The sequence below is a fragment of the Artemia franciscana genome, chromosome 12 (genome assembly GCF_032884065.1).
Source record: "Artemia franciscana chromosome 12, ASM3288406v1, whole genome shotgun sequence".
NCBI lineage: Eukaryota > Metazoa > Arthropoda > Branchiopoda > Anostraca > Artemiidae > Artemia > Artemia franciscana.
The window spans coordinates 3,363,169-3,386,409 of NC_088874.1; the positions used below are offsets into that span (position 1 = coordinate 3,363,169).

The 23,241-nt window shown below is 34.6% G+C and overlaps 1 protein-coding gene across 6 annotated transcripts in view; it reads left to right on the forward strand.

The window, feature by feature from the left end:
- The window catches only part of LOC136033588 (uncharacterized), a 109,445-nt gene that overhangs the window by 40,538 nt on the left and 45,666 nt on the right, over positions 1-23,241 (forward strand). For 3 of the 6 annotated variants that reach the window (XM_065714357.1, XM_065714355.1, XM_065714356.1), the window contains exons 1-6: positions 4,309-4,439; positions 8,661-8,845; positions 16,820-17,026; positions 18,672-18,778; positions 20,234-20,439; positions 22,661-22,722. In XM_065714357.1, coding sequence (XP_065570429.1) covers positions 8,693-8,845; positions 16,820-17,026; positions 18,672-18,778; positions 20,234-20,354 — 588 coding nt within the window. In that variant the 5' untranslated portion in view covers positions 4,309-4,439; positions 8,661-8,692 and the 3' untranslated portion in view covers positions 20,355-20,439; positions 22,661-22,722. Of the gene's footprint in view, positions 1-1,675; positions 1,810-4,308; positions 4,440-8,660; positions 8,846-16,819; positions 17,027-18,671; positions 18,779-20,233; positions 20,440-22,660; positions 22,723-23,241 lie in introns of those variants that run through there. The other 3 variants (XM_065714361.1, XM_065714359.1, XM_065714358.1) reach the window with 2 other exon arrangements.

Consider the following 23,241-nt stretch of genomic DNA (forward strand, 5'->3'; position numbering starts at 1 on the left):
TCAAGCTCCTATCTACAAAAATGTGGAAATTGACATTTTTTGCCAGAAGACAGATCACGGATGCGTGTTTATTTGTTTGTTTTTTTGTTTTTGTTTTTTCCCAGGGGTGATCGTATCGACCGAGTGGTCCTATATTCTTGCGAGAGGGCACATTATAACGGAAATTAAAAGTTCTAGTGCCCTTTTTAAGTGACTAAAAAAATTGGAGGGCACCTAGGCCCCCTTCTACGCTCATTTATTTCACAAAGTCACCAAATCAAAATTCTGAGATAGCCATTTTATTCAGCGTAGTCGAAAAACCTTATAACTATGTCTTTGGGGACGACTTACTCTCCCACAGTCATTTTATTCACCATAGTCCAAAAACCTAATAAATATGTCTTTAGGGACGACTTACTCCCCCGCAGTCCCCGTGGGAGGGGCTGCAAGTTGAAAACTTAAACCTGTGTTAACATATAATAATGGTTACTGGGAAGTGTACAGACGTTTTCAGGGGGATTTTTTGGTTTAGGGGAGAGGGTTGAGGGGGGGGGGTACGTGGGATGATATTTACATGGAGAGACTAATCATGGGAAAAGAGAATTTCAATGAAGTGGGCGATGGCTTTTCTAGCTTTATTTGAAAAAACAATGAAAAAATAAATATGAAAAGTTTTTCTACTGAAAGTAAGGAGCAGCATTAAAACTTAAAACGAACAAAAATTATTACGCATATGAGGGGTTTAACTCCTCGTTATACCGTTATACCTTGCTCTATACGGTAAAGTTTCTTCCTGTTTTAAAAAGTAGAGTTAAGAGAAAGGGTCAAACTTTAGCGTAAAGAGCGAGGCGTTGAGGAGGAAAAGCCCCTTTCATATACGGAGTAATTTATGTTCGTTTTAAGTTTTAATGTCGCTCCTTACTTTCCGTTACAAAAACTTGTTTTTTTCTATTTAATTCTTTAAGAATGACTCTTAAACACTATGTTCTTTTAATTAGAATAATAAGAAGTTTTTTTTTAAGTACTAAAAAAAAACTCTAGCGTAAAAAGCGAGGTGTTGGGGAGGAGCAACCCTCCTCATATAAATAATAACATGAATACTTAAAACCCCCATGCCTTCGCTTTCTCAGGACAAGAACATAATTTGCACTTTACTGAAAAAAATAAAATAAAATACCGTGGATTGTCAGTTTAATACACATGTACGAATATTTATTCCTCCAACTCTTATACGAAACGATTTGCGTTTATTTTGAGTTTTAATGCGGCTCTTTACTTTCACTTATAAGAAAATTTGTTTATTTCATGAATTATTCGTAGTAAATGGCCCTCGTGTTTCAGGAGTCATTCTTAAATAATTGGAACAAAACGTCAAACTTTAGCGCAAAGAGCGTGATATTGAGTAGGGGACAACGCTGTTCATGTACAGATTAGCTTCTGTTCGTCTTAAGGTCTTACGCTGCTCCATAATTTCAGTTTAAATATCTTTCTTTTTTTTTCAAGCACCTGGGCCTATTTTGCTTATGAATTTTTACATGGACGGCAGAGTCCCTCCCATGTTGAATGATGGACATATAATGGAATGGGTGATGAGAATGGGTATTGGAAGTGGAGGGGGATTTCCAGGTGTTTGACTTTCAAAAGAGCCCAGTTTGATGATTTACTACCATTTATGATATTTGAATTCTTTTTACAGCTATAAAAGTTTTTCCTCCCACCATCAAAATCTCTATCCAAAGACCGTGCTATCATTATATCCACCCAAAAGACCAAATGAAGGGCAGGTTTTCCCCAAGTTGCATGGGAAGGGATTTTAAGAAGGATTGAAAGGTAATTGGAATCACATTTTTTATTTTGTTACTTTTATTTTTTTTTCGATGGTTTTATTTTGTAGCATTTATCAAACAGTTTGTGGTAACGAACTGCAGTAAGGAGCAACCCGGCTCGACAGTAAACGAAAGTCTAAGAAACTTTATTTTGATACTAATAGATACATCAAAAGAATTGGATTGGTATGCTGATTTTAAATATATAAGTTTCATCAAATTTAGTGTCACCCATGAAAAGATACAAGCCTCAGAAAATGTATCTTATTTTGGAAAATAGGCGGAAACACCCCCCCCCCTAATTGTCATAAGTTTTAACGAAAATCAAACCATCGGATTCAGCGTATCTGAGAAACTCAATTTAGAAGTTTCAATCTCTTAGCTACAAAAATGTGAAACTTTTTATTTTTTTGGTAAGATTCTAGTTAATTGACTTCTTGCTATCTCAGAAAGGGTTTAGGTTAGGAAAATGAAACTTTCAGGGATGAATCTACAGACTAAAGTATGTCCCGGAAAGGTATTTCGAAACAACTACCTCCACTCCTTCTCCCTCTAGAGGGGCTTGACCTTTAATGTCCTTTAAAAATATGTGTGTTACAAAAGTGAAACCTTGCAAAATAGGTCTTCTGCTTAATTGAAGTACAACAAAATTGTTTTCAGCTTCATAACTTTGCTCAATTCCATTTTACAAGGTTTTAAAGATATGCAAATATATTTCATAAATTTTGAAAAAAAAACATTGATTTTGCTCAAATAACAGGAATTGCATTTTCAGAGCTAACGACAGAGAAAAAGCAACTAGTAACTGAATATTAATGTAAAATGTTGTTTTGTCAAATTTCAATAGGTATAGACCTGTCATGTAGGCAAATTTCAGGGCCCTCTAGAGGGAGAAGGAGTGGAGGTGGGTACTTGAAAATACTTTCCTGGGACATAATTGAGCCTGTAGACCCATCCCTAAAAGTTTCATTTTCCTAACCTAAACCCTTTCCAAGATAGCAAGAAGTCAATTAACTAGAATTTTACCTGTTTTTTTCTTTTCCCCAGGGATGATCGTATCGACCCACTAGTCCTAGATTATCTCAAGAGGGCTCATTCTAACGGAAATTAAAAGTTCTAGTGCCCTTTTTAAGTGACAAAAAAAGGAGGGCACCTAGGTGTCCTCCCACGCTCATTTTTTCCCAAAGTCAACGGATTAAAATTTTGTTGTTCAGCATAGTCAAACAACATAATAACTAGGTCTTTGGCAACGATTTACTCCCCCACAATCCCCGGGGGAGGGGCTGCAAGTTACAAACTTTGACCAGTGTTTTCATACAGTAATGGTTATTAGTTTCAGGGGGATTTTTGTAGTTGGGGGGGGGTTTGAGGGGAGGAAGCTACGTGGAAGGATCTTTTCTTTGAGGAATTTTTCATGGGGGAGGAGAATTTCCATGAAGAGGGTGCAAGATTTCCTAGCATTATTTAAAAAAATAATGAAAAAATAAATATGAAAAAGTTTTTTCAACTGAAACTAAGGAGCAGCATTAAAATATGAAACGAACCTAAATTATTATGCCCATGAGTTGTTCATCTTCTCCTAAATACCTCGCTCTTTACGCTAAAGTACTATTAGCAATTTCAATTATTTATCCTACGGCCTTTATGATTCTGCGGTTATTCTTAAGGAATTGGGACAAAATTTAAGCTTTAGTGTAAAGAGATAGGTATTAACAAGGGAGCAAACCCTTTCATATACGTAATAAAATATCCAAATATAGTAGCTCGTTACGTTTGTTAATTTGTAATTAGCGCATATTTACTACTAATAAAAACGTTTGTAAAAAAAACTAAAAAAAAAAATCGTATAAAATTTTCGTAAAAAGTTCTAGTTGCCTTTAAGTAACCGAAAGTTGGAGGGTAGGTGTTTTCTTAAAATGAGTAGAGGGGATGAAGGTCTTTCAACTCTTGATTGAGTAAACATCATTTATGAAAAGAAGATTGTCTGGCAACTATTCAGCTAGAAATCTGCTACTGTAGAAATCACAAATATGTATATTCTCCGAACTGCTTAAATGTGAAGTTGATTAATGAAGATGAAATTTTCTTTCAAATTTTTTCGTTGTTTCAAAATAAGAAAAAACAGTTGTTTGATACAGAAAAAACCATGCAATTTAGTGAATTGTATATATTTGAAATCCCTCTGAGGTACCTATAGATATGAAAATTTTGTTTCTTAGAGTTTCAATTACTATTTTGCCGGGTCGCTCCGTACTCACAGTTCGTTACCACGAACTGTTTGATTAATATTTTGCCAGGAATTCTGGTAAGTGAGCTTCGCAACTTTTCACAACAACTAGAATATCTCTCATAAATTATTTCTGTAGCGAGACCAAATTCCTTATCTCCTACAACGTAAATCGAATAAAAGAAGCGTCATCAGTAATTAAATAAAATCAGTAATAAATCAGTAATAAATTTTATCAGTAATAAAAGATAGCAACATCAGTAATTTAAGCCCTGTAGTATGCGGTTGTTAAGCTCATGATGAAGTGCTGATTGTTCAAAGTGAAGGGGAAAAGGGAGGGCAGTTGAACTTTCAGCTACGCTGGCACTCCTTCTTTGGAGTAGAATTACAATCAAACTTCATACCTGGTAAGTTTTCGCTTAATTTATCGATTCTACTCCAAATGGAGTGCCTTAGCTACGCTTCGAATTAAACCGATATTTAAAATTTCAGCATGAGCTAAACCAGTATTAATAATCAATAATAGCTCTGTCAAACAGTTCGTGGTAACGAACTGTTGTAAAGAGCGACCCGGGTCAATAGTAAACGAAACTCTAAAAATCGGACTTTTGATGCTAAGAAATATAACAAAAAATCAGATTTTCATGCTGATTGTAAATATATAAGTTTCATCAATTTAGTCCTTGTCATCAAAAGTTACGAGGCTGAGAAAATACGCCTTATTTTGGAAAATAGGGGGAAACACCCCCTAAAAGTTATAGAATCTTAGCAAAAATCACACCATCGCATTCAGCGTATCAGAGAACCCTATTACAAAAATTTCAAGCTCCTATCTATAAAAATGTGGAATTTCGTATTTTTAAGACAGATCACGGGTGCGTGTTTATTTGTTTTTTTTTGTTTTTTTTTCTTTCCTCCAGGGGTCATCGTATCGACCAAATGGTCCTAGAATGTCAAAAGAGGGATCTTTCTAACGGAAATGAAAAGTTCTAGTGCCCTTTTTAAGTGACCAAAAAAATTGGAGGGCACCCAGGCCCCCTCCCACGCTCATTTTTTCGCAAATTCAACGGATCAAAATTTTGAGATAGCCATTTTGTTCCTTATAGTTAAAAACCATAATAACTATGTCTTTGGGGATGACTTACTCCCCCAGAGTCCCTGGGGGACGGGCTGCAAGTTACAAACTTTGACCAGTGTTTACATACAGTAATGGCTATTGGGAAGTGTACAGACGTTTTCAGGGGGATTTTTTTGGTTTGGGGGATGGGGTTGAGTGGAGGAGGCTATGTGGGAGGATCTTTCCTTGGAGGAATATGTCATGGGTGAAGAGAAATTCAATGAAAAGGGCGCAGGATTTTCTAGCATTACTATAAAAAAAAAAAAAACAATGAACAAATTAGCATGAAAAAGTTTTTTCAATTGAAAGTAAGGAGTGGCATTAAAACTTAAAAGGAGCAGAGATTATTACGCATATAAGGGGCTCTAAAAATACTTTAGCATAAAGAGCGAGGTATTTAGGAGGAGATAAATAACTCACTCTTTATGCTAAAGTATTTTCAGTAATTTCAACTATTTATTCTACGGCCTTTCTGATACAGGGGTTATTCTTAGAGAATTGGGACGAAACCTAAGATTTAGTGTAAAGAGCGAGGTATTAACGAGGGGACAAACCCCTTCATATACATAATAAAAATAAAAGAATATAAAAGTTTGTTACGTAAGTTAATTCTTAAGTTACGTATATTTCTTACTAATAAAAACGTTCGTTAAAAATTAAAACTTCTAGTTGCATTTTTAAGTAACCGAAAAATTGGAGGGCAACTACGCCTTCTTCCCCACCCCTTATTTCTCAAAATCGTCTGATCAAAACTAAAAGAAAGCCATTTAGCCAAAAAAAGAATTAATCTGCAAATTTCATTTTAATAATTTATGTGCGGTGAGCCAAAATCAAAAATGCATTAATTCAAAACGTTCAGAAATTAAATAAAAAAATTAGTTTTTTTAACTGAAAGTAAGCAGCGACATTAAAACTTAAAACGAACAGAAATTACTCCGTATATGAAATGGGTTGTCTCCTCCGCAATCCCTCGCTCTTTACGCTAAAGTTTGACTCTTTGCCTCAATTCTACTTTTTAAAACAATTAAAAACTTTAGCGTAAAGAGCGAGGGATTGCGGAGGGGACAACCCATTTTATATACGGAGTAATTTCTGTTCGTTTTAAGTTTTAATGTCGCTGCTTACTTTCAGTTAAAAACTCTAATTGCGGGTTGAGAAAGCGCCAGAACCCGAAGTTTCTCCCCTGTATACGTCTCTGATCTTCGGGGATGGGAATTAAAACAATTGTATTTCAATAGCAAATGAACAAGAGTTGCTGTAGAAAAAAAATACTGACGGGAATTATGGGTTAGTTATGAAATTTAAGATACAAATCTGTTAAAATCCACTTTTAAAATGTATTTGATATTGCCTTAGTACTAATTGGACCTTGCGTTTTTGCAGTCTTAAGGATATTCCCCAAAATAAAGATTTATACCAAAAATAATCTGGCTATTGAATCTCAAATCATATTTAGAAGACAATTTTACTAATTTTCTGGATTATTTTGGGTAACTGCCTGACTAACCACATTTCAAACAGTAAGTTCTTCAAAGAATGTGGTCCTATCCCGCTTGTTTGGGCCCTAAAGATAAAAAAATTGAGATGTTTAGGACACGTTTTGTAGATGAAGGATGACAGATTGCCAAAGATTGTCCTTTTTGGTCATCCATCTAGGGCTAAACAAATATCAGGTCGTTCACAAATGGGATGGCAAGAGATCAAAGAAAAGATTTAAAGGAAATCGGAGCTTTTTTGGAGGGTGTAAAGAGGGAGGCTGCTGCCGACTAATTTCTCCCTATTCCAATAAAGTATCCAAATACGAAAAATCCCTTCTTCATTCTTAAACAGACAAATCGCAACTAACAAAATGAATCAAATAAAAGTTCATTACCGCCCGAGTTCAGTATCTCGGCACTCACTTACGCAAAAACACACAGAAAAAGACTTGAAATGTAAAAGGATTTAGCTGAAAGTATAATTTACATAGGTGATTCATGACAGAGACTTTCGATAGATTGGGACGGAGGAGGAGTCTCAGGTGGCTTAATGGTGCAGTGAATTGTTACAAGTGGTATTAGCTATGCTTTACTAACTTGAGTCTAAAAAATATTAAAGACGTTTTTTTATGTTCGAGCAGACAAAATACACCAAAATCTCTGGACATTTCTTTCTATTTCCAGCATGAACGAACAGGAGCTTATTTCAAACGAACTAGACTTATCCTGTAAATGGAAGGTCTACGTCCCTGAAACCCTACTGGTTTTACTAAATTTTAACTGAAGTTCTTGTAGAATATTAAACGTAAGCGTATGTGAAGCTCCAAAATGTAATCTGAACAAAAAAGTTCCGTAAAAAAAAAATATTTCCAGTACACTATGCCATTTTATGACTTATAGAAAAAAATTTCGGGTTGGCATTACAGGGGCATAAAAAGTCCCTAGAACTCATTGTAAGAACTTTAGCAACAAATGGTACTGAAACCGGTTTCTTTTTCTTTTTTTCCTTTTTCGGTGGGAATCTACATTATTTCTTCGTCTTTTTTCTTCTTTTTAAATAGATATTTCTTCTCTTTTCATTGCACTTCCTGAAGGACCATTTTTGAAACAGCTAAAAAGGTCTTTCTATTGATGGACATTATGAACATTAATGAACACAATGGACGTTCGTTGATGCACATCAATGGGCGGTATAAGCAAATAATAATTTACCATGAAAATCTAGTTGCAATAAAATTTGAATTGGTACTAAATGTTCTTTTTTAGTTTTTTGGGGGGGTTTCTTTGGATTTGGTTAAATTGGCCTCTGAAGAGTCCAAATAATATTCAAAAATATATATGATAATTAAATGGGCACGGGGGGGGGGGGGTCTAAATTATGTGTTTATGGACCAATTGTGATTTGATTAACCATTTTTATATTCAAAGGCGTATTCAGGAATTTTATCAGAAAGGGGGGATATACAAAAAACTTTAAAAAATGTACTGAAAATTAGTTTACATGAATTTTTTGTTACTTTTTACGTGTCAGACGAAAAAAAAATGAATTCGAAGTAAAAAAAAAACAACAGCATTTCTATTTTTACTGCACCGTTACTCCAAGAGAGCCTCTTTTAATTTAGTGCTTATTTTAAGGTTTGTTTTGTTTTATTTTGTCATTGGAATTTTAATCTTACATTTCTTTAATTTTATTTTCCTTTGGTCTGAGGGTTGTTGAGCAATTTATCTCTCCTTTTTTCACTGTCAGGAATTATTCTTGTTTTTTCTTCTCCATTTTTTTATTTATTTTTATCTTGTCATGTATAGCCATTATGGTCTTAGAAGTTGTTTATGTTCGGTCGTAAAGACGGTTATCAACTCCTATAACGCTTTGTGATATAGGCTATCACCAAGTTCTTTAGAATTTCCAAGATCCTCTACCTTTCATTTTTAAGTATTTAGTATTTTATAGCACTTTTTAGTTCATCTAATTTAATAACTAGTAGTTCCATAGAATATCCAAAAATTTCAATAAAAATTACAAACTTTTATAGGATATCCATTTCCACCGTCAGTAATACCAGGAATGATGTCGCAAACTCCAGGTGGCTTTGAAATGCAAAACATCACCGCTATGCAGCAAATTATGCAGCGACTTTTCCTTCAATCGGCAGTTGCTCAGAATATGCAGATCCAGCAGAAATTATTGCAGAAACTATTGCTACTTCAACAGAGTGCGGTAAGTCCTTAAAATAATTGTAAGGAACGCACCAAAGGGATTCAGGCCGTGGAGTTGCTAAAATGTGACATTATACCCTAGAGATGCAACTTTTTAAAAGATATGTGTATTAAATTACTAGTCAAAAGCAAGTAGGTTACGTCATCATGGAATTTTCGTCGAAAATAGAATTTGAATTTCATATCAGGGGAGAGGGGGGCAGGTTCGTTACGTTTTTGCTTTTTGGCACCTTAAGAATTTTTTTGAAATGCAACCGAATCCATTTTTGTCCGATTATCTAGAATGATATCTCTGCTATAGTTATTACTTTGTAGAATCCCATTACCCTCATCCCTCTCTTCGCATATACCAGGATCCCATGAACTATTTTTTCCGGACCTGCCTCAGACCGAGAGTAGATTTGGACATGATGGGGCAGCTCTGGGCACCTATATTTCCCATACTCAGGAGTGGATCAAATTTTCATTTTGCTTTTATTTCAGATATATAGTAACATTCTGTAGTAAAAATGTAAAAAAGGTAAAAAACTTGAACCTTCTAGTGAAGGTTCTGGATACTGCCCAGATTTAACCCAAACGTTATCGCTAAGGCAATCTGAGTAAGTCCAGTAGTAACTGTTGTAAATTGTTGCAATAGTAGATCCCAAGTAATTGTTGGACAGGGTAGTTTGAGCTTTACGTCTTTAATATTAACTTGAGCAATGTCATCCACATCTGGAAAAATGAACTTCAGGCTGGTGCCTAATTTCTTCTTCGTAAACTTGATCTTGAGCTCATCCTTTTCCATCATTGTAGATGAAGGAGTTTTGGTTCTCAAACTTAATTAAGACGAAATCCTCGGGAAGCGCTGTTTCTAGATCAACAGGCTCTGCTCCAAATTTAAACTCCGGTCCAAGTCACTTTCATCCTGATATTGGGTTACTGCTGGGTCTGAATCGGATTCGTTTTCCTCCAAAATAGGTTTCAAGGACTTCTTGGGTTTTTTCTTCCTTCCCTTTCTTCCTCTGCTCTCTTCTTCTTTTCTTTCTACTTTAGCTTGATTGTCTTTGCTTTTGCAGCTGCTTCGATTGTATCCTTTTCAGGAGTATCTGTGAGTCCTTTTCTTGCCACCTTTACTATTGGTCTTGCAGGATGGAGCTTTCAGATATGATCTAATGTCTTCAAGGAGCAAATGTGGAGCATTTTCAGCTACTAATCCAAGAGATAAGATGGATGTTTGGTCTGTATCGTCATTTTTGTGACCTTTAGCTGAAAGCTGTTCTAGTATATCACTCACAGATGTCGAAATAAAAGAGTCAGGACTCGCAGTTGCCACTACTGGTGATGAAAGCTAGTCTGGTCTGTTACTAACTGATGCAGCATAGAAATCATCGTCGCTAAATGTAGTTGTACTGAACGGCCAAATAACAGCTAAGTGAAATCAGATGTGATGTTTTGCATGGTAATAGCCACTGGATATGCATTACTGACTAACTGACCTATGTCGTTAATTTTGATCCTCTGGAACGGGTGACTGTTCATCCGGTTGCGGAAAGATCTTTAGTGCTAACAATGCTGCTTTATCCTGCAAAATAACAAGCTCCAGGCTAATGTGGCTTTCATGATTATCTAGTAGCAGAAGTGCAGGGTCTTACTTGGTGCACCTTTACTTTTTGAAATGCTTGATAATCTCCATGAAAGTGCTAACTGTCATCCATCCTGTTGTCTGGGCGAGACCCAAGCTGCCAAGGGGCGGGGGGCTCCAAAGAGGAAGTGTGGCTTGTAGATTTTGCGTGGGAAGACAAGTTGAGTTAAGCCACAGTGTATCTGTGACGATCTTAAGAGGTAGCATGTAAGAGAGGCTTCTTGCTCATTTGTTAAGATCTTGCGTGAGGATAATCGGTCGATTCATGTTCCCATGTAAGGAACCTCTTTTTCTGATATTGTTGCAACTTTGTATGGAAAACGCACCCTTTTAACGCTTGTGGCGAAATTGTCACCGATTGTTGACCGCGGAATTCTGAATGTAGCGGATACACTTCTGATCGTGTTTCTTTTGTCTTTACAGCTCTGACTGTAGCTGATATAATTTTGTCTTAAACAGTGGGTGTTTGGCGTTTTGGCTTGTAAGTTTAAAGCATGTCTGAAAGATAAATAACTTCGTTAACAAGTAGGAAAAGTTTGCAAGACTTAAAGCCAAAAACTCCAGTTATAATGGCTTCTTTAAAGATACAAACATATTTTAGTGAAACATAAAGTACTTGGGCAGGTCCAGACATGTCCAAACCTGCCCCAATCATTTTTGTCGGAACCTGCCTATTGTGCCATTTTTCAGGATTAAATTTGTAGCTCTCATGCTCCTGATCCGATCTTTTGAAATTTTTGTACGACATGATAGCCTCAATGTTTTAATATCTACGGAAAAATCAACGACGGCGTAATTGGTTTCTAAATTACGAAAACAAGGTGTCAAAGAGATTCCGTGAAACTTACTTTCATGCAAAACAGTGACTCTTAGCTCTGTTTACTATAAATGCTTGACTGTAACTGCTAGAATTTTGTTTACAGAAGATCTTTGTATGTTTACGGGTTCTGAAAATATACAGCACGTAGTTTAAAGCTTAAGAATGCGGTTTGCAGAGCCGATGTTCGGACCAGCTCCTATGACGGACCTGACCCCTCTCTCCCCTATCTCTTGTTAATAATAAAAAGCAGTAGATGTAACAATTTCCAATCAAATGAGTTCTTAAAGATCTCTTGGTGATGTTTCAGAGCCCCACTTGCAGTGATGTAAAAAAAGGAAGACATCTCATGCTTTCTATACGTAGAGGTTATTTTCTTTGTAGCCTAGGATTAGGGACAGAAATTTTTCTATGAAAGGTTTTCGGCTATGGATAAACTTATGATGAACTTTTTTGTTGCTATGGGCTAGATTTCATTCTTTACTAGGTTGCAATATATTTTGCAATCATGATTAGGATGATAGACCCTGTCTTAACAAGCTTCCATTTTGGAGAGATTCGTTACCTTGTGGTGTTTTGTATACAAGTGGCAAGCTATGAAACTTCTCTTTAAGTATTTTTGCCAATTTATTTTTTTTTTGAAGGTTTTCTAAAGTTTCAAAATGTTTTCGATTCATTATTGAAAAAGATGGTCGTATTTTCCGTCGGTATTTACGGTATTATAGAAAATAATTTTAAAGTATCAAGACATATGATAGTAAACATGACTGTCAGATTCACAAAGACAGCCCGGTGGAATGTCTGAAAACTCAAAAATAGTGAATTAGAAAAAAGCAAAAAGAAGAATAAAGAATAAGAAAAAAGGAAAATAAGTAAAGATCAAAAACGATATGCATAATTTCAGGTGCCAAGGACAAAAAATAGAAACTTTTTTTGCCCCCCTCCCTTTGGGCCCATCTTAGGTTTATTCATACCTGAAAATTACGATTTTCTTAAATTTTTCTTTTGGTTGTTTCAGAATAATTAAGATTTTAGAGCAGCATCAAATCCTTGCTATCGTTGTTATGTTGGAATGTGAAAAGAAAAAAGCAAGTCTAATTAGTTAAAATTCATAGAGTGTTTTCCTCTATAATAATCTAACACCAACAATCTGTTGATTCTCAAAGGCAACTATACCTTCAAAGAAAAGCAACAACTTCTAAACCTGTTAGGCATCATACATTCGTAGCTTTTTTTTTATCTGATACCTGCTAAAGTAAAAAGCTGCAAAACTATATATGGAAGTCTTTTTCAGTAAAAATATATTCCTTTTTTTTATTTTTAAGATGCATATTTATGGCAGTGTAAGTTTCCACTTGGTTAATTTAAAAATCAGATTTCATTTTAAAACTTTTATTCAGTTAAAAGTAGGATAGCCAAGGTCCAAGGTGTTCTTTCACAGTTGAAAAAAAAGTTGGAAGTATAAGAAATAAAGTCGGCAAAAAATAATTATCGGTAAATTTTTTTTGCCGATAATTCCCAATATTTGAATTCTGCATGAAAAAACTACCTCGAACACAATTTGATTTACAAAAGACACCATCGTGGCATACGAGGCCGTCATGGTTTTTTTTCAAGCCGTGCTTCACAACAAGGCCATTTTTTAGATATATCAGATTGACTTTGCTTTGTAACACGGATCCCATAAAAATAAGAGTAGGATTCGAAAACATAAGAGGAGCGTGAAATCACATAGTTGATTAAATCCCAAAAAAAAACAGAATATAAACTTTTCTTAAAAACAAAAAGTCAGTCATATCATAAAAAGTGACATCACGCAATTGATTGGAATTTATTGGGATGTAGACTGCTTGGCGCAACTGTGAATTTTTAAGAGCAGCAGTAATATTTTCACTGTCTTTGGCTCTTTAGTATTATACTGAAAAGCATAGATCCATGAGATTTCTACTTCTGCGTCCATGGGAATTCTATATTTTAATCCATTTGAGGAACTTCTGATCCTGCTAGAAATAAAACTTAGAAAAAAAAATGTATAAAAGCGTAAAATGTTGCAAGAGTTGGTCAGCAAACTGAATAAATAAATAAGAAATAAAGAATAAAAAAGACACTATTATATATTCACGTAAAAAAAGGGACGAAAGAGTTCTGGTAGTGATTATCCGAGCAAGCACGGGCACAACTTTTAGTTTTTGTCTCGTACGGCTGACTCTCAGGGCTTGTGGGGGTAAAATTTCACGGTAAGCAGGGCTAGATAGCAGCAAAATCTTTAGTGGGATGTGCTTACCACAGAGTTAGTGAAGAGAGGCAACCCATCGTCCCATCTTTAAAGAATTGATTGGGTTTTGATATGACTGCTTTTAAGGTAGACTCTCCTGTTATGGCATTTTGGTTTCACTTTGGAATTATTTAGCCATATTAACCGTATTAACTCTTGTTAATGTGGAAAAAAAGAAACAGCTGAAACAAACTCTTGTTGTTATTTTTCGTCACCCTGTAAGTTCCATTTTCTGAATTTTTAGTTAAATTTGATTCAGTTGCATTGGAGCAAAGAAAACTGAAGCTGAGTTTATTTATCTTTTTTCTGGGGGGGGGGAGGGGAATACCTAGATATCCATAAGTATCGTGACATTTTTCCCTTAAAATTTATACCGAAACAACATCATCGTCATCATCAGCATTTATTTTATACTAAATATATCACGCACAAAAATGAGCAGAAAATAAAATAAAATCTGATCCATAGAACCAAACTTGTGCGGGGTTGCAACTTCCAAGGGTTGTTAAAAGACCAGTTCTAAAACTGATAGAAATAAATACAAAATCTTTGCAGTATGAAAAAATGTTTTTCCCGAGTGTCGTTCATGAGCACAAAATTACCTTTTAGTAAATTGTGTATTTTTTGCCATGATTTTTGTTTTGTATTTTATCTTCTTTTTTTTTTCATTTGACCCTTATTATATATATTTTTTTATTTAAAATTTATTATCTGTTATTTTTTAACTGTATGTTGTATTGACTGATTACATGCATTCATTACGCAGACTGTTATTTGGCAATGAAAGTGATTTTTTAGATTCAAACGTGGGATTTGAAAGATTTCTGAATAAGCAAAAAGCTCAAAAACTTTCCTCCAATTTCCCCAATTCATAAGTCCTCTTACTGTGTAATCACCATAAAACTTAATAACTCAAAAGAATTATTTTCAATTTCGTAGATTTTTTTTTCTTTGCCTTTTATAAGAAAAAAGGAAAGTGTACCTTACTGTGTTTCTCAATTCCCGTTGGAAAATAGACTTATTCAAAAGCAAAAACAAAGATTTAAGGAGTGTCAGTTTCCATGGAAACCGAATTCCTAAACAAAATAATTTGAATACTGGAATCCCCTCCTCCCAGTGCTTTCTATTTCTATTACTGTCCTTTTCGTTTTGCGTTATTTATTTATAATTTAATCGATTATAACTATTAATCGTTTAAGTTGAAAAGAATCAAATGTTTCTATTGTGATCTTCCCTTGATATTAGTGTGATCAGGCGATCGTTACGAATGTTATGTAGACCAACAATAGTAAATAGCACGTTTCGGATTGTTACAGATGATTTGGCAATGTTAGAGTAATTAGTTTCGATTAATTAAAGTTCTATTATTTGTGTTTTAAAGTTTCTTCAACTCTTTTCTTGCCAAATTACTTTTGCTATTTAAAGAAATAATGGTACATTTTAACATAATAAGTGAAACTGTTCATACTAGTGAACAATATGTAAGGAGCGACTCGTATCAATGGCAACCAAAACTATAAAAAAAGGTGTTTTAGAGATATGTGTAGAAGAGTCACCAGGAATGGTGACTCTGATAAGTTTAAATTTATATATCCAAAGTAGTTGGCATAAGATAATTCATAGAATTCAAGCAAATACCTCCTAGAAACTTTTTTCTACGCTGATGAAAATTAAATCAATCAACATAACATGCTCTAGAAATATATAGTTAAAGCTTTAACCTTTTATCTTCAAATATGCAAAATCGTCTATTTTTCTTGAGAAGAAAAACTGCACATTGTCCATGGACGCCCAGCCCGTAAATGGCTCCTGCCAAGTGGTATCATTGACCATATATATGACGCAGCAAAAAGATTCTATTATGGACCTTCCTCCTACATCAGTGGTCTAGCTAAGCTTTTTAATGCATTCTTATCTTATTCATTCTTTAGACTTTAAATATTCAAGAATATGATAAGATATGGTACCAGAGTTTCATACTAAGGTATCACAAGCCTAGATCGGCCGAATGGTACACCATACCATTTGTCTTGTATATTGGACAAGGATAAGAAACAAACACAGCTTAGAAACAATAAGGATTTTTTTTTCAAAGACAGTGGAATTCAATTCAGTGAATATCTCGGCCCTATATCCAAGGGCCGTCTTCAGGACGACACCAGAAAAAAAAGTCATGGTTGAACCTCGGTGAAGTAAGGATGCTAAGACTGTTTTAAAAAGTCTTTTTAAAAACAGTTTTAGTTTTTATTTTCACGTTTCAATGTAAGTTTGTATATATATATATATATATATATATATATATATATATATATATATATATATATATATATATATATATATATATATATATATATATATATATATATATATATATATATATATATATATATATATATATATATATATATATATATATATATATATATATATATATATATATATATATATATATATATATGTGTGTGTTTGTATATCTTGTATATAATTGACATGGAAATTCAGTGTGGTCTTCTTCGCTATTTACAAGGATAAGACCTTCTATCAGCTGAATCGAAAGCTTGTTGATAATTAATAAAACTGAGAACTAAAGGTGTTTGATAACTCAGACATTTCTCAATTATTAACCTAAGACTGAAAATTTGGTCGATACATTCTCTACCCTTCTTAAAATCACGCTGTTCTTCTCCTAAATCTTTATTTACAGAATCTCTAAGTCTAAAAACTATCATCATACTAAGCAATTTGCAACCTAGAGAAACCAGGCTAATGTCTGTAATTACCACACTCACTCTTATCACCTTTCATGTCCAGTGTTTTAAATAGTGTTTTCCTTAAATTGCTATTCAAGCTGCTTCCAGTCGTAGAACATCTGAAGTAAAAAGTATTCAACCTGCAAAGGTAAGTCTTATTTTTTTCAGATACTTCCTCTGTATTTTGCTGTGCCAGCTTAATGTCGTAATGGCCATTCAGCAAATCCGTAGAGTAATGATAAGTTAAGCCTGCAAAGATAAGTTTTAGTTCTTCCAGTTACTTCTCCTTTATGATTCAGGGCCAGATTAATATCGTATAAACTTAAAGTTTGAATATGCATCTTTTGGATGAAATACAAAAAAAATTACTTTCTTATCTCAAAAAAATTACTAAATACTAAAATAATTAAAATAGAATTGTTAAAAAAAGCTTTTATATTCAAAAAGTGTTTATTACCTTTTAAACCTGTTTTATTTTTCTAAACATTCTTAAAATTGTTAAATTTCAGTCTGGAGTTCTACCCTTTCCTCCACTTCCAATGGAGCCACTTTTCTCCGGTGATCAGCCGTACCTGGATCAATTCGGTCGTGCTAAGACTGTTAGAACAGGGAAATGGAGATGGCCGCCTGAAAAGGATGATGGTGATGAGTTAGCTGCTAACTTCTTCGAATTAAATCTTCAAAAACAAGCTCATAAGAAGCTTGCATCTCACAGAGTATCCGTTTTTATTTATTTATTTATCTCTTCTGTGCAACTATACCTGTAACCATATAAGAGCCCCGTAAACCAGTTTGAGATAGGCCTCAAGTATTTCAACTTCTTCTTTACGCCTAAAGTATGGTTCCAGTCTGTGAATATTTTTTACAAACACGCTGTAATAGAGAACAGTCAAACCACTGATACAACAAAATACGTTTTCAAAGTTAATAATTGAATCAAATGACAATAATTTCACTGCTAAAAGTTATTTTTCTCTGTGCTAATTATTTTTATCTTTTAACATCAAATCTAAGGGGTTACACGAGTCAAGACTCGACCCCTTCCCCCTCGCCCATTGTACCTTTTCTGCCTATTTTACACATTTGCTGTGACATAAATATTGGTCTGTTAACCGTTTAATATCTATATTCCTAAGGACCAAATTTCTTTTGTTCTATGGCCATTTATAGGGTACTTTGATGTGTTTGCTTCCACAGATTTCACGTAACAAAAACGACTGCTCTTAATTTTCTGTTGATAAAACCATTGAATATACCATTAAAATATTTTTATTTTAATTTCTTAGAGTTCGTACCACTTTCTGTAAGGTTCCTATTTAAAAAAAAAATCTTGAGTAAGGCCACTGATTTTTATGGCACTTGGTATGTACCAAGTGACATATGGCGATCGCATTTTCTCTCCGTCTGTCTGTCTGTCCGGTTTCTAGTGCTTTGGCAAGTTCGGTGCTTCTGGTCGTTCTAGGACGATGAAAAATTGTAGGCGTGTCAGGGACCTGCAAAAATTGACTTGCTAACAGTCGTTTCTCCGATTCGACCATCTGGAGGGAGGGAAAATCGTGAAAATTGAGGTATGTTTTTCTCGCCAATGGGTGATCAGATCTTAATGAGACTTGATATATAGAAATATATAATATCTCAAATACTCCAGTTTTAACTTGGATTGGATCTGGGGATATTGGGGGTGGTGTGGGGAAACGGAAATCTTGGAGACTGGAAATCTTGGAAAACGCTTAGAGTAGTTTGATTGGGATAAAACTTGATGGGAAGAATAAGCACAAGTTCTAGATAAATGATTAATATAACTGGACCAGATCCGATCTCTTTGGGGGAGTTTAAGGAATTTCTAGCGCTATGGCGAGTTCGAGAATAAGCACAAGTTCTAGATGCGCTATTGATATAACCGGACCGGATCCGATCTCTCGTCACAAGTTCCATATGAGCTGTTAGCTCTTCTTTTTAATGAAGATACAAGAAAACAATCATTTTCTAAAACTAGGATGGCAGAGGAGTGTTTTCTTTTTTTTGATTTTTTTCATATGGAAATATCAAAAAGTTGTTTCCAAGCTCTAGAAATGGGGGTGGGTGCTCGGTTTGTTAGTCTTTTGAATAAGCTTCACTTATTTTACTTTTTTTCGGATTTGATGCACCCACCGCCAACAAGACTCGCTTCAAAGTTTGCAAGAGTTGTTTATATACCTCTGTGCAATTTGATGTTGATTACAGTTTAATGTTCAAACTACTGCTAAGTTGCATAAAAATACTTTCAGTGTGATCCATATTTTTCTTCTTTTTGTTATAGCTTTTTCTAATCTTAGTATTCATGTCTTATCAATACGCAACTAAATATTTTTATTATTTCAGTCCATAGAAGAAAAAAGCAGCAACGACTTTGATATTCATTTTGACTCTTTTGAATTTACAGAAGAAGATATGAAAAGGTCAAACAAGGCAGGGAAAGAGGAAAAAAGGTAATTGTACACTTTATTCAAATCTCAAAATTTTCTTAGTTTCTTATATTGAAATCCCAGTTCCAGATTACAAATTTTCAAGATTATCAATTATCTGGAAACAGCCCAATATTGCTTCACTAGTTCTCCGCATTTATTATATTTGCCATATAATTGATGTATTTCTTGTTTTTTCCTCAAATCATGTGTTTGTAAGGTTTTCTGTATTTCTTTGTGTTTTTTTTCATATGCCGGAAAAAAAAACCACGTAGCATTTAATAGTTTTTGGGAAAAAAATGCTACCCAAAAGTAACATATTGTACAAATTCTTCTTTTTTGGATTAAATCATGGAACATAAATGACCGTATACGGTGTATATACCAAGTCTCTAACAAGGTGATATATTTTTTACTGCCATGCTACGTTTTAACTGATAGCACTTAAAATCAGTATATATGGTGTATATATGCAACGTATAGGATGTATTGTGTGTATATAGTGCAGAACAAAGCTTTAAATAAGGTGATATATCTTTTACTGGTGTGATTCATTTTAACTGGTAGCAGCTAAAATTAGTATATATGATATATATATATAAGCAGTGCATATGGTGTATTGACTGTAGACAGTGCATATACCAAAGCCTCAAATAAGGTGATATATATTTTATCGGCTTGCTACCTTCTAACTGGCACTATCTTATTGTCCTACTAGCCAACAAGAAACCGTCAAGATTAATTTTTTTGTTTGGGAGGGGGAGGTGGGGGGGGGTATGCCACTCAAAAATTCGTGTTCCGAACCAGAATAGTATTATTTTTTTTGTCATTTTACTTAACTTATTATAGCACATAATCAGTAGATGATGTGCTAGTCATCAAAATTCAATTATGGGAGCAACACTAGAATACGTGCTTTCATCGTGATTTCACTTGAAAACAATTATTTATTAATTGGATAAATACGTGAATTTACTTAGAACTCATTCAACTATGCAGTACGCGGATGGAGAAAAAAAAATTGGAACAAAAATTGTGCTGCGTGGAGACAGAATACGTCGTCATTTTTTTGCTGGGGGAGGTATGCACCCCATCTCCCCCGCAAATTTTGTAAAATTCCTTTACTGAATTTGAGAAGTGACCAAATCCCCGTCTAGATTGTGAAAAACACACTTTGTCCCCCCCCCCCACTTAAAATTTCATAGATTGACGCCATTGAGAGAACGTGTTTTACTAACGTTGAATGCAGAAACTACCTATGGTTTTTTAAATTATGATATTTCAAAGTCTCCACTGCGGGATTTTTACAATTGTACACTTCTTGAATTTCTTATGGCTTGAGTCAAATTCTTTTCTTGAGCTCAGAACCATGTTTTTAGGTGTCAGTAGCTGCTACGGTATTTTTTTTATAGAAAATTGAGGTGATCTATATGCTTCTCATATGTCATATCTTTTTACCATTAATTTTCTCTTTTTTAGACAAGAAGAGAAACACAGCACGCCAGGTTTAATAAGAAAGCTGAAGCTTTCTGGAGAGCTTAGATCAAAACTGGAAATGGCACATTCTAAGAAAAACTCAAAGCAGAAACAAGTGGGATAAGAAGGAAGCACCGAAGAAGATAGTTCTCAAGGTTCCGTCATAAAGCTCTCTGAACATAGAAAACTGCTGCTTGAAAAACAACTCTATAAGTTTTCCATGGATGTAGCAAAGTACTTTTTAAGCCATGTGCTAATTGCTGTATTCCTACTACTACTAATGCTACTAGCAACTCAGAGCAGCACCAAGCCTCCCAAGGCCAACACAGCTACGCACGCTCCTCCCCCATCTTAGTCTATTCAAAGCCTCTTTACACCTTCTCAGGAAGTTCCAATTTCCCTTAAGTCTTCTTTATGACATCCTCCCGCTCCAACCGCACGCGATTTGCTCTCCTTTTATAATTGATGTATCGGCTTTTCTTAATCAGTGACTAACGATAATAGTATAAATAGTGTGAATGCGCAAACAATGCTAAATTATAATATTTGTCTATTTTCTATTCATCTTAGTAGTGAAGCCTTAACTGGTTACAGATTTGGAATGACTATTGGGTCTGAGGGAAGGTGTGGCCTGTTTTATCATCTTATACCAATACCTTGTTAGGTGACTGATAATATATAGTAGGACATGGTGACTTCGAATTATGGAATAAGACTAGACAAAATATGTTATTTGTAATTTTATTATAGCCTTTGCGATGATCCTTACTATCGCCGCAGAAGGCTCTATATCCTAGTAAAGAATGAAGCCAATTCCTTTGTAGCCTAAAATTTATAACTGTCAAGTCTTCACTTCAGAATCTGCGTTTTGATTTAGTCTGTTGGAATTTAAATAAATGGAAAAATAAATATTAGATAGGTTTGCTCAGCAAAAAAAAAAACTCACCATCTTAAAAAGGGTCTAATTGAATCAGCAAACAGGACAACGTTAGCATACGAAGACTTTTTATTAATAAATCAGCCCCTAGGCTAAGGCCCACAATTTATGAAATTTATCGTTTGTTCACTGATAGGTATTATATTAGAAAAGGAGGTGGGAATGTTTGATCATGAGTTTCTATTTGGCATGAAACTGTCAGGGATTCTTCCCTGGCAGTAAAAAGCACGATTTGTTGGCAGTGGGCATTCAGGGGGCTCGAACATCGTTTTAAAACTTTTGTCCCTGATCGGTTTCAAAGTGTTGAACGTTATAAAAGACACAGTATGAAAGCGATATAACATGTTCGATTACAACTTTTTGCATAATATCCAACGAATAAAATTTGTACGCACAATTCAAATAAAGAGCGACATATAACTCAAAACGAAAATAAAATACCATGATTGCGAGGGGGGCTCTCAATTACTTGTTCTTTATCCTAAGTCTTTTTCTTTTCCACCTATGTCTCAAGTATGTACCAATTTTCAAAGAGGCATGAGAATAGAAGAGTTTATGCACTCACATTTGCTTTAAACATTATCTTTTAATTTAATCACTTTTTATGGTAATAGGTAAATACAACACCTTTAGTTGCCAACTGGCTTTATTTGTAGCATTCTACATTGCTCTAAGTTGAATAGCTGCCTTTGCTTTATTGGCATTCTTCTTACGCCATTAAATTTCATTACTATTTCTTCTTCTTCCTCTTTGGGTATTCGTAAGTACGTACATTTGAAGCAGGAGATACCTAGAGGCTACTTTTCTTTCTTTTTTCACATTCCATTTTTCTTTGTTTTTGTTTTTTCGACTTTGAATTTAATGTTGATCTGGGTTTTAAATAAATTAAGTGATAAAATTGGGAGAAAAGTCATTTTAATATCTTGAAACATTTATTGGAACCAATACTTCTAATAACTAATGGAAGTAGGGGGTGAAAAGTTAAAGGAATGAGGTTGAAGTGATCTTTTAGAATAGCCTAAATTTTCTTATAGAACTCTTGGAAGGTTCTTTGAAAACAGGTAAATTATTTTTAAAAGTGAGGTAAGGTAAAAAAAATAGTAAGTAAGGTAAGATAAAAATTAATTAATGTGGAAGAAGGTAAATGTATGGTAAGGTAAAAAGAAAAGGCAAGGAGTATAACTTCAAGCGTGATGATCCCGGCAGCCCCTTTTTTTGGCAACAGCATTTTTATCTCCTTACAAAATCTTTTTGGCAAAATGTGAAAAAATGTTTTTCTAGTGTTTATTGTTTGTTCTTTGTAATTCAAGTAAGTTACAATACGAGGCATAAACTTTACAGGCTAACAAATAGGGACAAAATTGATTCTATTTTGGTGAAATCATCCAATTCTACAGTGTTGTCACTATTTTGAAGGTTCTAGCCAATTACAAACTTCAACAAAAAAGAAAATTTTGACCTTGTTTTTTTTATAAATTTCTTTTTCTTTTCAGATGGATGAAGATGGCAGAGTGTTGAAGAGATTGAAATTATCACACGGATTAGAAGTGAAAATGTAAGCTGAAAAGTTTCAAATGCTGATCTTTGATCTTCACTAAGAGAGAGAGAGAGAGAGAGAGAGAGAGAGAGAGAGAGAGAGAGAGAGAGATTTATTTAAACAACAATCGTAGCTCAAATGACTAATTTGATGTTGAAATACAAAACATGTTATTAGGCACTATCATATATTGACTGACGTAAAAAAAGGGACGAAAGCGTTCTGGTAGCGATTTGTCTGAGCACACACTGGCACAAGTTTTAGCTTCTGTCTCGTGCGGCTGACTGTCAGGGCAGCTGGTGGTACAATGTCACGGTGAGCAGGGTTAGACAGCAGCATTTTACCAAACCTCTGGATAAGGCTACCCAAACGGAGTTCCAAACTCTGGTGCTCAAGGGTTAGCAGAGAATCATGGTGGGAAATGTCTCTATTACTCAGGATGTTCCTGGTCGCCCTTTTAGACTGACTCTAGTTCCTGCAATAGATAGGTGGTTCTTAATACTGACGGGCCCTAGACGGGACAGGCGTATTCAAGTA